Below are 15264 nucleotides of genomic sequence, written 5' to 3'. Positions count from 1 at the left end.
AGTTTCCTGCTCATTTGAAACATTTTTGCTCTCAGAACACCTTGCTATGATCTATTGTGGTAACAAATAAGAACTCTTGAGGTATATTCAAGAGTTACTTTGACCAATATCATCAGATAAATGCATATCTGTATTACCACTCTTACTCTAAACTAGCAACTTCCCAGAACCTTTATGGCATCCTCAGTGGCAAACATCCTTTCCCCACCTTTGTTTATATGTATCCCATCTCTACAAAACAGATTCCTTCTATCTATTATAAGTCCAGGCCAAGCTGATAAAAATTTCCCTCAAAAAGCCTTGCAGAGTCCTTGAAGTCTTCAGTTAATCCAAAAGGCTTTCAGCATTTAACTCCTCCGTCGTGCCTGAGCAGAATTGCAGACAAAAACATTCTATCTAATCTAACAGGCAGCATGTCTTCAATATGGTCCTATATTTCTGTAACAAATTGTCAGTTCGTGTGTACTTAATATCATTAGTCCTCACATGAATACTATTTATTCCCTTAAAATCTAAGAACCTGTTGGTGACACACTGTTGCTCTAGACAGATAGACTAGAACCAGGGCAACAGTTTATCTATCCATATTACAAAAAATTTCCTGAGAATGGGGTCTCCTAATAGAACTAAGTTCTCCTGAACCAGAGCAGTATGCTCTGTGCAATTCTGTATTGGGGCCAATATCAGGAGGGCATCACTTGGTAGGTTAGTAATCTTGAGTCCCCCAAGAGCTCCCAGTTACATTTTTTTTGAGAGCAGGTACCCGTTTTTGAACCTGAAACACGTGCAACAGGTTCTCCAAACAATGAAATCATGATTCACCCTGAAATCGCCATTGGCTTTTTCCATTTGAGTCATGATACCCTCCCCGAAGTGTTCAATGTGGATCTCGTCACAACCAGTTAAATTTACTAAATATCACTGGAAGTAACTTTTAAAAAATTACATTTGTAATATTATAAAAATTAAATTTACAAACTATCATATGAAAAAATATTATAGGGGCTTAGAGGGGAACAGGCATTCTGTGTGTTATCAGACACTCAGTCTAAAACACGGATTTAGAAGTCCGGTTGGCCTTCCCCCTACAATCTACTCATGCATACCTTCTTGATGGTAACCCGTTATGTCACTTAGGTGGCAACGAACGTGTAGAGTGGTTCTCTTCAAGACGCTTGGTCAGCGTGAAGAGGAAAAGACCAAACCCTCCAGCACATGACAATAAGATGAAACAAAAGGCCCTCAGTCCCCAGCGGCTTCAACTCCCCTCTTATGGCAGCAAGAGGATCAGAGTGCAAGCAGAGTTTGCTAAGAATCTCGGGTACAACCAGGCTGTCATGCACGGAAACTGAACTTGGCCTGTTACAACGTAAGATTGCTCTTTGGTGAAGACGGGATATTAGAGCTGGAATTAGAAAATGTGAATTGGAATATCATCAGTTTGGCTGAAACAAGAAGAAGAAATGAACCACTTATAAGTTTATCGAGTGGAAATCTGCTGTACACCAATGGAAACAGTGAAAGGAGTGAAGGTAGAGTTGGCTTTCTGGTCCGTAAAGATATAAAAAAAAACATTTTGGAATTCAAAAGTACATCACCAAGGGTGTCAAGACTACTACTCAGGATTTCTAAGAAGTATAAGCTAAAGGTTATAATGATTTATGCACCAACATCGAACCATGATGATGAAGAGGTTGAAGAAATGTACACCAAAATTGAGTCTTCTAGATGAACAGAAAACCCACTACACTATCATTATGTGGGACTTCAATGCTAAGGTTGGAAAGAGACAAAACAGTGCAGAAAGGGGAACTGTAGGAAACTTTCAAATTGGTGAGAGAAATGAAAGAGGTGAAAGAGTTTTGGAATTTTCAGAATCTCGAGGAATGTCAGTAATGAGCACATTTTTCAATAAAAGGGTAAACAGAAAATGGACATGGAAGAGCCCAAATGGTTTAACAACTAATGACATCAAGTTGATCCTCACTAACAGAAGATATATTGTGAATGATGTTACTGTCCTGAACAAGGAAATTTTGGAAGTGATCACAGAATGGTAAGAAGCACACTTGATATACAGGGTGTCTCAAAAATATTGGTACAAACATTTAGGGGATGCAGGTAACATCTAGAGGAATGTGAATCGCATAGGAATCCATAACCAGAAATGTCACGGGAAAGTAGTAGCAGAGGCACAAGAAGCAGAAATGACACAATACAGTAATTAGTGGCAAACATTTTTTTGACATAATATTAACAATTGGGTACGAGATGGATGCATTTCATGACGTTATAACAGATGCTCAAAGGTTCCACCATGAGACATGATGCATCCGTGACACCGACGCAGCATGGATTGGAAGACACGGTTGAACAGACCTGGAGTTTCTTTGACAGATCCATTTCCGTCTCCACAGGCGATTCATACACGACAGATTTGAGGCCCCCCCCCCCAGAAAGAAATCAAGGTTCGAGAAATCAGGTGAGTGTGGGGGCCAGGCAACGGATCCACCAGGGCCAATCCATCGATGCCCAAAACGCCTGTTCAAAAGGTCACGAACAAGCCATCCATAATAGGCAGGTACCCCGTCATGTGGAAACCAAATGATGCGTCTCACATTTGCTGGAACATAGTCAAGTAAACTTGTAGAACTTGTTCAAGAATGATCCAATATTTAGCAGAGTTCGTGCAGAATGGTAACAGGTATGGGCTGACTAAGCAGTCACCGACCATACCTGCCTACACATTTATTGTGAAGTGATGTTGTGCCGCATGGGGGGGGCGCACACTGTGTGGGTTGTCGTGAGCCCACACATGAGCATTGTACTGATTGAATAAGCCTTTCTGTGTGAAATAAGCCTCATCCGTTAACAAAACATAGGCTGGAAAATTCAAGACTTGAACACTTTCTTGGAGGAATCCTCTGCGCAAACGCCACACGTGCAGGATGATCGTGGGGGAGCAATAACTGAACCCTTTGGAAATGAAAGAGGTGTAATGAATCTCCATGCCAGACACACTGTACACTGTAATGAGACACTCCTAAGGCAGAGGCAACGGCACGTGTGCTGGTTTATTCTGGACGGCACTCAACACTTTCTTCCATGGCGGGAGTTCGCATCGAAATTTGTCTCTCCGCATTACTCCTGTTACCTGTAAGTGACCCATAATCGCACAAATTTTGATGCCCACATGCAAACAAACGGTGGTTTGGTACATGTCTGTCTGGAAAGAGTTCTCCATAAATTCGTTGAGCGGCTCATCCATTGCCCTCTGCTAATTCATACACTAGGTGCATGTCTGCCAGCTCACAGTTTGTATATCGATGCATGCTCTTCATGCGCAACTACTGCTTGAATGAGTAAACCAGAAATTTTCCCTCTCGCGAACTGATGAACATCACAGTCTACCGACTTGCGGTGACGTTTCCGCTTATGGGTTACTATGTGATTCACATTCCTTCAGATGTTACCTACCTCGCTTAAACCTTCGTATCAATATTTTTGAGACACCCTGTAGATGTAAGAAAAGAAAGGAAAAAAAACTGACTCAAGTAAATAATACACAGGTCTTTTAGATAACGGAAGAGGAGAAAAAGCAGTAGGAAATGGAACCTAAGAACAAGTTTGAGCTTCTGCAGACTGCTCAGGACATATATCGATGAGGAATATTACAACTTTCTGAAAGTGATAAAACCCAAGAAACCTATAGGTAAAAAGAAATCCAAAGAAAAAATTAGTCAAGAAACGCTTTTCATGATGAACCGAAGACAACAAATGAAGAGCATGATAAAGACTACTGAGCTATGCAAAGCCATTAGAAAGAGAATCAGAGAGGACATAAGAAAATTTAAAACAAAAGTAGAATAAGCATTAAGGGAAAACAAAGGATTTAAATCAGCAGAAAGACAAATGACACTGAAACTGAAGAATAGCAATGGTGTACTTATAAATAGCACAGAAGGCATAATTCAAATTGCAGAAGACTACTATAAAGAATTAAACAAGGAGCGAGGGAATGATGCCAGAAGTGGGGAAAATGGATTGCAAATTAGTAAGACATACAACATACCTGATATTCTTCCTGATGAGGCAGAATATGCAGTTACTGTAGAGTTGTTAAAATTGGGAGGAAGAGACATGACACAAAAACTGGCAAGACTCTTCTCAAAATGCATTAGAAAAGGTGTGGTGCCTAAGGAGTGGAATAATGCAATCATAGTTTTGGTGCATAGGAAAGGAGATAAATCAGAAATTGGAAATTATAGAACAATTAGGAGTGGCATAATGCAATCATAGTTTTGCTGCAGAAGAAAGAAGATAAATCAGAAATTGGAAATTATAGAACAATTAGCTGTTATCCCACATTTACAAGTTGTTCACAAGGGCGATTACTAACAGATTAGAAAGAATACTTGATGAGAATCAACCGAAAGAGCAAGCTGGCTTTAGGACAGGATTCTCAACTATGGATCACCTTCACGTAATATCACAGCTAATGGAGAAAGCAAATGAATATAAAACACCATTATGTCTGGCATTTGTGGATTATGAAAAGGCATTTAACTCCATACAGCATAAGGCAATGTTTCAGGACTAGGAAAAACAAGGCATAGATACCCATATATTGGGCTCACATCTGGTGAGTATGGGCTTGGCACACCCAGGGTCCTGAGCTGGATATTGTCATTCTTCTCTTTCTTGGTGATTCCTTTCTACTTCTGTCTGTCTCTTTCTCACTCTCAGGGTAACTCGGGATTTTTTTTTTGGCTGGTGCAGAATAAGCCTCAGGCTTCCTTGCACCATATGGCTAATAATAATTATGATTTTGAAGAAAATATATGAGAATGCTACCTCCTTTATTAGAATAGACAATGACAGTAGTAAATTTAAAATTGAGAAAAGAGTTCGACGAGGAGACACAATACCCCCGAAGTTATTTATTGCTGCCCTTGAGGAAGCTTTTAGAAGATTAGACTGGTCACAGAAAGGAGTCAATGTGAATAGAGAGTACCTAAACCATTTACGATTTGCAAATGACATTCTGGCCATAAACCACGATCCCAAAGAATTAGAGAAAAATCTTAATCAATTATGCAGAGTTAGTAAGGATTTTGGACTAAAGATGAATATGGCTAAAACAAAAGTAATGATGAACAAGTATGCCACAGAAAGGGATGTAATGATTGAAGGAACAGTGATTGAAAAGGTGGAGTCATATACTTATATGGGACATGTCATTAGATGTAACAATGATAAATGGCTGGAAGTCAAGAGAAGAATAAATTTTGGATAGTTAGCATTCAGGAAATAGTCATATAGTGAGCAGTAATATCCCAATTTGTCTGATACGTAAAATAATGAACTGATGTATACTCTCCATCATGACTTATGGAAATGAAACTTGGGTTCATCAAAAGATTGGAGGAGAAGCTGAGAACTACACAGCGAAGAATGGAACGAATTATATTGGGAATCAGACTGTTAGATAAGAAGAGAAACACATGGATTAGGCAGCAAACTCAAGTAAAGGACATTCTTATCAAAACTAGAGAACTAAAATGGCCTTAGGGAGGACACATAGCTCAAAGACATGACAGATGGAATAAGAAAATAACAGAATGGCAACCAAAGAGGAGCTAGAAGAAAACCTGGAAGACAACAACGGAGATGGACAGATGAAATTCGTGAGTTTGTGGGTAGTAAATCCATGGCCATTGCACAAAACAAAAGGAACTTGAAAGTTGCTGGATAGGCTTTCATCTTGCAGTAGATTGAAAATGGCTGAATAAACTGGAAAAAAACATATCAACATAAAAACTATAATAAATTAAAGAAATTACTTTAAAGCAATTATCCAATCTCTATGCTCCCCTCGCACTTTAGATCTAGAAATACCATCAGTATGCATGCTTACAAATCCAGTACAATCAGAAATCCCTTTATCGCTATTTGTGGCCCTTAAAAGGGCCTTTTTGTGTAAAAGTTTCATTTAATAGGAACTCCATATCTGCATTCAAAAAATAAATAATACATTAGAAGGGGGGGAATATGATTGTTACCCCTTTATCGGAATGTGATGATCCATACAGTCGTTCGTGAAAATTCCATCTTCTACTAGGCGCTGGTACACCTGGTAACAGTTCTGGAATACAAGACTCACAGAGTTCAAGGACAAAGTAATCTGAATTCACAGACAAGTAGTCTAGGGAGCGATAGTTGACTACATACCTCAAACATATTTTTCTTTAAACTGCTCATACATCTTAATCTGGACAGCATCCAGCGATGGTTGCACCTTTTGTAACACTTTATCAAAATGATCATTATGTATACTAGTATTTACTTCAAATCCTTGTTCCTCTAATGCCACAAGAGCAGCTTCTTTATACAAATTAACTAAATCAGCGCCAGAAAACATCTCTGTTTGCTCCGCTATCCAATCCACATTGATGTCAGAAAGATTTACTCGTTTCATCAAAATGTTCAATATCGATTTCCGACATTGTTTGTCCGGCTGTGGCACATATATAATCTTGTCAAACCTTCCTGGTCTCAAAAGTGCATCGTCAATGATATCAGGTCTGTTTGTGGCACCTACTACTAACACGTGTTTATTATAATAATCCATCTCTTCTCCAATAACATCAGGAAATCCCTGTGCTTTTTCTATTCCATCCATTTCATTAAGAAGTGCAGAAAGCACCTTTTCTTGTATTCCAGTTTGTACATTATCAAAGTTTCTCTTTCCTACTAGAGAATCAAGTTCATCTAAAAATATAATACAGGGAGCGCAATATTTTGCTCTGTCAAATAATTCCACAATTGCACGTTCAGAATCCCCCACATAGGATGAATAAAGTTGAGCACCACTAACGTTGAGAAAATTGATATGGCACCTGGTTGCAGCGGCACGAACCATAGTAGTTTTGCAACATCCAGGCGGACCAAACATCAACACTCCTCTTGGAGGCGGAATTTTCATTCTGTAGAACTCCTTAGGATATCTAAATGGCCACTCTACGTACATTTCAATTTTTTCTTTTATATCTTCCATTCCTCCAATATCTTCCCAATATACAGGTTGAACTTCCAAATTCCAAGGTGAAGTTTTTTGAATGGACGGCATCACAAATACTAAACTTTTCAAAAAATCCTCCTGTTTTATTTTCATATTGGCTAGATCATTAGGATTCTTTCTATATCTAACCAATGCTGCTTCTCTGCACAAGAGCCTTATATCAGCTCCAACATATCCTGGTGTTTTTTCAGCCAGCTCATTAAAATCAATGTCTGAAGACAAATTAAGAGACGAGGCGAGCTCCTGTAAAATTGCTTTTCGTTGAGAAATATTAGGAACTGATAGTTGTATTACTTTATCAAACATTCCCGATTTTCTGAGGACTGGATTCAGAGTACTTACTTTATTAGTCGCAGCAATTATGCGGATATATTGATTGCCCTTTAATTTTTCAATTAAACTACAAAGCTGCTGGATGGAACTTTTGGAAATCTTTTCGGTGCACAAGTCATCTATAAAAAGAATACAGCCTCCTTCAGTGGAATATAGCTCTGCACTTTCAAACACATCGCGAAGAAAATTCCAATTCGCTTCGGGATCCGAGGCAACTAGATCAAAACCTCTGATAGCCAATACATAAAAATTGCATTCGCGTGCAATTTCATACACCAAATTCGTCTTGCCCACACCAGGCGGTCCGATAATTAAAATATTTCGGACAAGAAGTTTAACTAAAGATTTCTCACATAAAATTGGATTAAGGATAGAGGCCTTCAACAGCGACCTTTCAGTATCCAATCCTGCTAATCTACACATTGTTTTGCAATTAAGTTGTTGGTAACGTTGTTGGCTGATTACATTACTGATTTCGATTTTAATACTACCTTTATGATGATGTCTGACATCACCCGCTTTCAAAACAGTCAGAGATGTCCCCTTTTTTGTTTTTATACTTCTTACATATAATTTCCATAATTTCCATTTTTTACACACGTCAAACCTGTTTAAGCAGTCCACTGGAACGTCTACATGGCAGTCGTAAAACTGAAGAATAGTCGCCACAAGTAACTTAAGATGTTGTAGTCGACGCTTAAAAAACACCACATTTTCAATTGTTCCGATAATAACATCAAGTTCGACGATGATATCCTCAAAATAATTCTGAAACCTTTCAGTAAAACTTGACTCACTAGTCTCCATTATACGCACACTAATTACGAATAGAATATACACTATAATGATAAAATTTGTGATTTTTTTTTATTTTTTTATAGCACTACATAAATGCGAGAACGTGACTGTAACAAAATAGCGAGGTGATTGGTCAGTCTTGCGTACAAATTGGCAATTATTGTTCATTATTAATCTAGCTAATTGCATTTTGAATAAGAAAAAAATAATAGTGTATATAATTCTATAATATTGTATATAAAAAAAAATTATATAATTCTATAATATTGTATATAAAAAAAATGTATATAATTCTGAAGAACACGAAAACCCGGAGAGGCTCATGGAAGCACACTCTTAGACGGAAAAATAATCAGACAAAAGCAAAACGAAAACTAAAAATTTTCATTGTTCAGCGGGGGTGGCAAGGATTGCAATGAAAAATATTTCGAAACAAAACGCTATCAAAATCAAGTATATGCTTGTTAATATTACCTCCTCCTGTAACGCTCGGAAGGATATTTTGCACGGGTCCATTCCCGGGGGGGGGGGGGAAGACAGTGTTTAATAGTTCGCAGTCATCCGTTGTGCCATTTCGTCAAATAATTTTGACCTCTATTTTTTAATAATAATACATAGAATATCAAAACACAGCCTGCGATATCTTCTGAGTGTTGAGTCTAAAGTTAACCCAACAAGAAGAACACGTTCTTGATCTGATCTTTACAAATATTATGGCACGAGAATTGAATATGGTTTTACCCTCTCTTCATCATCGAAGTCATGCTTTCACCTTATGATAACCGATTAAGCATATGTATAGTTCTTAATCGATTATCAAACAATACAATACTTCAGTGTCTATATATGACAACCCCAAACATGAACATAGAACTTATAAAGCTAATGCTGTTTCAACCCCGGGGCCCACATCTGGTGAGTATGGGTTTGGCACACCCAGGGTCCTGAGCTGGATATCATCATTCTTCTCTTTCTTGGTGATTTCCTTCTACTTTTGACTCTCTCTCTCTCTCAGGATAACTTGAATTTTTCTTTTTTCCTGGTGCAGGATAAGCCTCAGGCTTCCATGCACCATATGGCTATTAATAATAATAATAATTATTATTATTATATTAAGTTGGGAGGAGTACTTTTGGGTTTGTTTAAGTGTTGTGCAGCTACAAAAATTTATATTGCCTATTCAATGAAATGGTCTTATCGTTCACTATAGAACAGATGTTGCCATAGTCTGTAATACTTTTTCAGGCAAACAGCATTGCCAAAATCTTTTATTCAGTTAAAGGATGAAATGCTCCTATGACAACTTGTTTCAGATATTATTCATTCTTCTCAGACACCACAGATGGTTTCTATTAAAAAGGGCAAATTAACATTGTACTGATGCTAATATTTTACAAGTAGAACAATATCAGGGTAACTTTAGTATCAGTTGTGGAAGGAAGAAAGCTTCAGCCAAAAAACAAGAACAACAGAAATTCCTACACACCATTTTTCGGGCAAAAGAAAGGTGCCACACTGACTTTTTGTGAAGACAACTTTGTTTTTTACTTGAACTGATCAGACAATGTTACATTACTTAGGCAATTTATATGCTGCTGGCCACAAAAACACAGGAAACAGCAAGACAGTCCACAAATTCATATAATTCGGCAAACGTTTTGCTTAATGTGGTTTACAGTCTACTGCAAAATATATATATCAGCAGAAGCATAAACAGGAATTTTGATACCTTTGGCAAAATATCAGAACTGAGCCTTTCTTTTCATGAATATACATGTGCAACCAGGCAGTGGTACCATTTTGTTAACTTCACAAGAAATGGACAGTTGTAAGAGGAAGTTTCTCTTGTTTTGGCTGATGCTGTATAAGCGTTTGTTCCTTCATTATTTCTCTCCACTAACATAGTGGAGAGAGTTTCCTGGGTATTAACATTATAAACAAATAGCATGTTTTCATAAAAGACATCACAGTGTCTGATACAGACATAACTAATATCAAGGGTAAAGGAAAGAACTTTTAGCTTTCTTAAGAATGATTATAGTGGTCTCATAAAAAATTTTTAAATTCTATATAGTGAAACCATTTGTGATGTTACCTGAGCAAATCCTAAATGGGAAGCATTCAGGAAAATATTCAGAGAAGCACTACTAGGCTTTACATATCAATCAAGGCTTAGACCTAAATAGATATGATACATAAAAATTATCAAGTGATACAAAAGCCTGTTGTTGATATCAAGTAGTTTGTGAAGTCACAAAGGAGGTTAGGCAAGCTAAGGCAGATTATGAGAAGTCTCTAGCTAGGAAGCCAAGAAAAGCAGCAATGACTTCTGTACTTGTATTAACAGTAGAAGGAAGGGGTTGAATCACATTGGTCCACTTGATGTTGATGGTTTAACTGTTGATGATCCTCCTCAGATTGTTTGCAAACTGAATAAGTTTTTTGCATCTACCTTCAAGCATCAGAGGTTCTCTAGGGAGGGGAGTGCCACAATTTCCTCAAAATCTAACAGAGAGCTTAATGATTTTGCAAAAACTGAAAAGAAAGTGGAAGAGAAATTGTTGAAGCTTAACATAAAAAAAGTGTGGGTATGGAGGTTTTTTTCTATCCAATTAAGAGAGGCAGCAAAGGAGGTAAGCAAACCCTTAGCCATAATTATCAAGAGCATATTTGGATTTAGAGGAAGTCCCTATGAACTGGAGATGTGCAAATGTATCCCCAATTCATAAAGGGGAATCAAAAGGTGACAAGAGTAATTGGAGAACTGTCAACTTTGTTGCAGATGAAATAATGGAGTCTCTGGTTAAAGAAGTAATGCAGGATAATCTAGACAGGAATGCAATTATACTAAATCACAGCATGGATTTGTTAAGGAGTGGCCTTGTCTGACCAATCCGATTAGACACTATGATGCAGTAAAACAGAAACTGGACACAAAAAATCATACACATATACTTGGGTTGCAGGAAAGCTTTTGATACTGATACACATAAATGAGTGCTGTAAAAATTGGAGCAGAGTGGCATTAAGGGCAAGTTACTGATCTGGATAAAGGGATGGTAGAGTGGTTATTAATGGACACTGCTCTACATGGACTAATGTGATTGGGAAGTCCTTCATGTTTCAGTGCTGTACCCATTGTTTTTTTTTTCTACATATCATAATGATATTGTTGAAGGTATATCAGGCTAAATGTCTAAGTTTGCAAATATTACCAAGGTTGGCAAACTAATTAAGGATAGTAATCAGGGTAGTAAGTAATATATCCCTGCAACAAGATCAAAATCAATTAGGCATGTGGGCTGAGAAATGGCAGGTGAAGTTTAACATTGACCATTTGCTATTAGCAGTTGGTGTAAACAGCTGACCCCATACAGAGGCTAGACTCAGCTATGTGCCAAGTGGGTTAACATTTTCAAATAAGGGGTTTGTTATGGCACTACATATGGGTAGCACTAATCCCAGATTATTAAATCAACTGTGTGATACTACATTCACACATTGTGGAATTGTGGAAATAGATATGAAGTTCTCTGAGCAATGTAGACAGGCTACCAGAACAGCTAATGGGGTTTTGCAAATGATATACAGGAACTTTGCTAGCAGCCTAACCATTGTATTGTACCATCATACAATAGAATGGTTAGGCTGCATCTTTGAGTACTGCATACTGACCTGCAGGCCTGATTTTAGGAAGGATGTAGATCAACTAGAATGGGTGCACAAAAAGACAACCTTACCAAGAAAGGCTTTATTTCTACAAGTTGCAGCATCTGGAGACAAGTAACCTGCAAGGTGACTGAGGTGTTTAAGGATTTCAATCGACTGAGCAAACTCAATGCAGGTGGCACTGAATTTGCTCAATCTCAAACTACAGATATTGTTTGTTTGTTTGTTATTTGGTTTTTAGGAGCATTAGCAACTAAGGCCATATTGCTCCAGGATATGCAGTGGTCATTCCCTAAACTTTCCGCATCCTCCGTATTTGGTGTTGACGGGCTCAAACCCTGGTCTAATCAAGAAGCGTGTGCTATGCACTGCTGCTCCTTCCCACCTGGCTATGAAGGCGCCAACTACAGATATGAGGAGGTATAAATTCGAATTGAAGGATGGTTGCAGGATTCAAGTGCACAGGTTTGCCTTCAGCTAGCAGGTGGCCATAGACAGAACTAAGGAATCTTATGCCTGGGGCAAAATAATATTTTGGGGGGGAGACAAAGACCAATAGATTGACAGTAGCCACTGGCAGAGGTGAAAGAGATTCTTGCACTGCTTCTATTAGAATGAGCAGAAGCCTGGAAAACAAGATGCGTGGTATTTCAGAGACTGCTGGGAGCCATTGCGGTACAAGTAAACACATGGGTTGTGTTAGGGTAGCTAAGAATAGAAACAGGTGCAGGTATACTTGCGTGTACACCAATGCTAGGAATTTAGTAAATAAATTTGATGAATTTGAGGTATTGCTCAAAACATCGAAGGCAGATATTGTTGGGATATCATAGACGTGGTGTCACACAGATATAAGGGATGCGGAACTGCAATTTGGGGAGTACAACGTCTACAGAAAGGATAGACAGGATAGGAAGGGGGGAGGTGTTATGCTATTAGTTAAGAAACACATAAAAACCAAGGAAGTGAAGCCAGTCGACATCGCTGGACAGTGCAGTGTGGAGTCAGTTTGGTGTGACATAAACATTGGGAGATCAAAATTGAGAGTAGGAGTGTGCTATAGGCCTAATGACTCTGATGAGTATAATAAGGAACTGTACAGGGAAATAGAGTGGGCCAGTAAATCAGAGTGTCTTATAATGGGAGATTTTAATTTCCCAGATATTGACTGGAATTTGGGGGCTGGTTACTCACACACTAGCAGGGCTTTTGTGGATTTATTGGATGATTGTTTTCTACATCAGCATGTTCGGGAGGCAACTAGAGGGAGTAATACTCTTGATTTGATTATCAGCAGTGATTCTTCATGCATTAAGAATCTGCAGATAAACGAACCACTAGGTGGCAGTGATCACAGTGTGCTGAAGTGGGATTTACTCAAAGAGGTAACTACCATTAGGGGTAAAGGGAAGGGTTATTGCTTCCGTAAAGGTGACTACGATGGACTGAGACAGTATTTAAATTCTATACAGTGGGACCAACTGATGATGTTACCAACAGCAAATTCAAAATGGGAAGCATTCAAAGAACTTATCTTGGAAGCTACTAGGCTTTACATACCAACTAAGAAATATTGTTCAAGGTTTAGGCCAAAATGGATGTCAGATGAACTAATGAGGCATATGGCAGAGAAGAAAAATGCATGGGATACATACAAATTAACACATGACACAGAAGCCTATGATAGATACAAGTTGATATGCAACCAAGTTACAAAAGTTACAAATTAACACATGACACAGAAGCCTATGATAGATACAAGTTGATATGCAACCAAGTTACAAAGGAGGTTAGGCAGGCGAAGGCAGATTACGAGAAATCCTTGGCAAGGGATGCAAAGAAAAACAGCAAAGAGTTCTTTACTTATGTAAACTCTAGAAGGAAGGGGATGAATCAGATTGGTCCACTTGATATTGATGGGTCAAGTGTTGATGATCCTGCTCAGGTAGCTAACAAACTAAATGAATATTTTGCATCGACATTCACACATGAGGAGTTATTCAGCGAGGGGAATGCCAGAGGTGTATTCAACTCTAGCAGTAAGCTACAGAATCTTGAAATAACTGGGAGTAAAGTGGAGGAGAAACTGTTGAAGATAAACACAAGAAAGGCACCCGGGGTGGATGGGATCTATCCAGTTATATTAAAGGAGGCAGCAAAGGAAGTAAGCAAACCTTTAGCCATAATTATGAGAGCTTCCTTGGACTCAGGGGAAGTACCCATAGACTGGAAACGTGCAAATGTGACCCCAATTCACAAACGAGGATCAAAGGCTGACACAAGTAATTATAGACCTGTGAGCTTAACTTCTGTTCCAGGAAAATTAATGGAGGCACTGGTTAAAGAAGCACTGCAGGATCATTTAGACAAGACTTCAGTTATAGCTCAGACACAGCATGGTTTTGTTAAGGGGAAGTCTTGCCTGACCAACTTGATTGGATACTATGATGCAGTCACAAAAGAACTGGATGCAGGGAATAACTTTGATATTATATACTTGGATCTTAGAAAGTCTTTTGATACTGTTGCACATGGAAGACTGCTACACAAATTGGAGCAGTGTGACATTGGAGGCAAATTGCTGCTATGGATAAAGGGGTGGTTGAGGGGGAGAAGACAGAGAGTGGTAATTAATGGACACTGCTCATCGTGGACTGATGTTATTAGTGGAGTCCCTCAGGGCTCAGTGTTGGGTCCATTATTGTTTTCTGTATTTATAAATGATATTGATGATGGTATATCGGGCTTAATGTCCAAGTTTGCAGACGATACAAAGGTTGGCAGGGTTGTCAAGGACACTACTGACACCATGCTGCTGCAACAGGATCTGGAAAGGTTGAGCAGATGGGCTGAGAGGTGGCAAATGAAGTTTAACATTGACAAATGTAAAGTACTACACATGGGAAACAGCAACCCCAGAGCAACGTATCAACTCTGTGGTACAACACTGACAGTGGTAGAGAATGAAAGGGACTTGGCGGTGGTTGTGCAGGCAGATATGAAGTTCTCTGAGCAGTGCAGACGGGCTGCAAGAGTAGCTCATGGAGTATTGTCAATGATATACAGGAATTTTTCCAGCAGGGATAAGGAGGTGATTATTCCATTGTATAAGGCGATGGTGAGGCCACACCTAGAGTACTGTATACAGGTCTGGAGGCCTCATTTCAAGAAGGATGTAGAGCTGCTGGAACGGGTACAGAGAAGGGCAACAAGATTAGTGAATGGAACAAAGAGGTGCTCTTACGAAGAAAGGCTTAAGTTTTGCAAATTACAGTGTCTGGAGACTAGGCACCAGCGAGGTGATCTGATAGAGGTGTATAAAGCCTTGAATGGTTTAAGCATGCTCAATGCTGATGGGATTCTTCCTCTAGCTCAGAAAAATC

General features: G+C 38.8%; 1 protein-coding gene across 1 annotated transcript; it reads right to left on the bottom strand.

The window, feature by feature from the left end:
• Window positions 1-6232: 6232 nt before the first annotated feature.
• Window positions 6233-8221, bottom strand: LOC150078695 (ATPase family gene 2 protein homolog B-like). Its single transcript, XM_090382274.1, has one exon. It carries the CDS (start codon window positions 8219-8221, stop codon window positions 6233-6235), a length of 1989 nt encoding a protein of 662 aa, XP_090238400.1.
• Between the last annotated feature and the right edge of the window lie 7043 nt (window positions 8222-15264).

Source organism: Mastigoproctus giganteus, chromosome 10 (genome assembly GCF_048544385.1).
Source record: "Mastigoproctus giganteus isolate SK-2022 chromosome 10, ASM4854438v1, whole genome shotgun sequence".
NCBI lineage: Eukaryota > Metazoa > Arthropoda > Arachnida > Uropygi > Thelyphonidae > Mastigoproctus > Mastigoproctus giganteus.
This window is presented reverse-complemented; position numbering and strand designations above follow the sequence as displayed.

Excerpts from the sequence above, each read along its gene's own strand:
- LOC150078695 (XM_090382274.1), bottom strand. The coding sequence starts at position 8,221 with ATGGAGACTAGTGAGTCAAGTTTTACTGAAAGGTTTCAGAATTATTTT.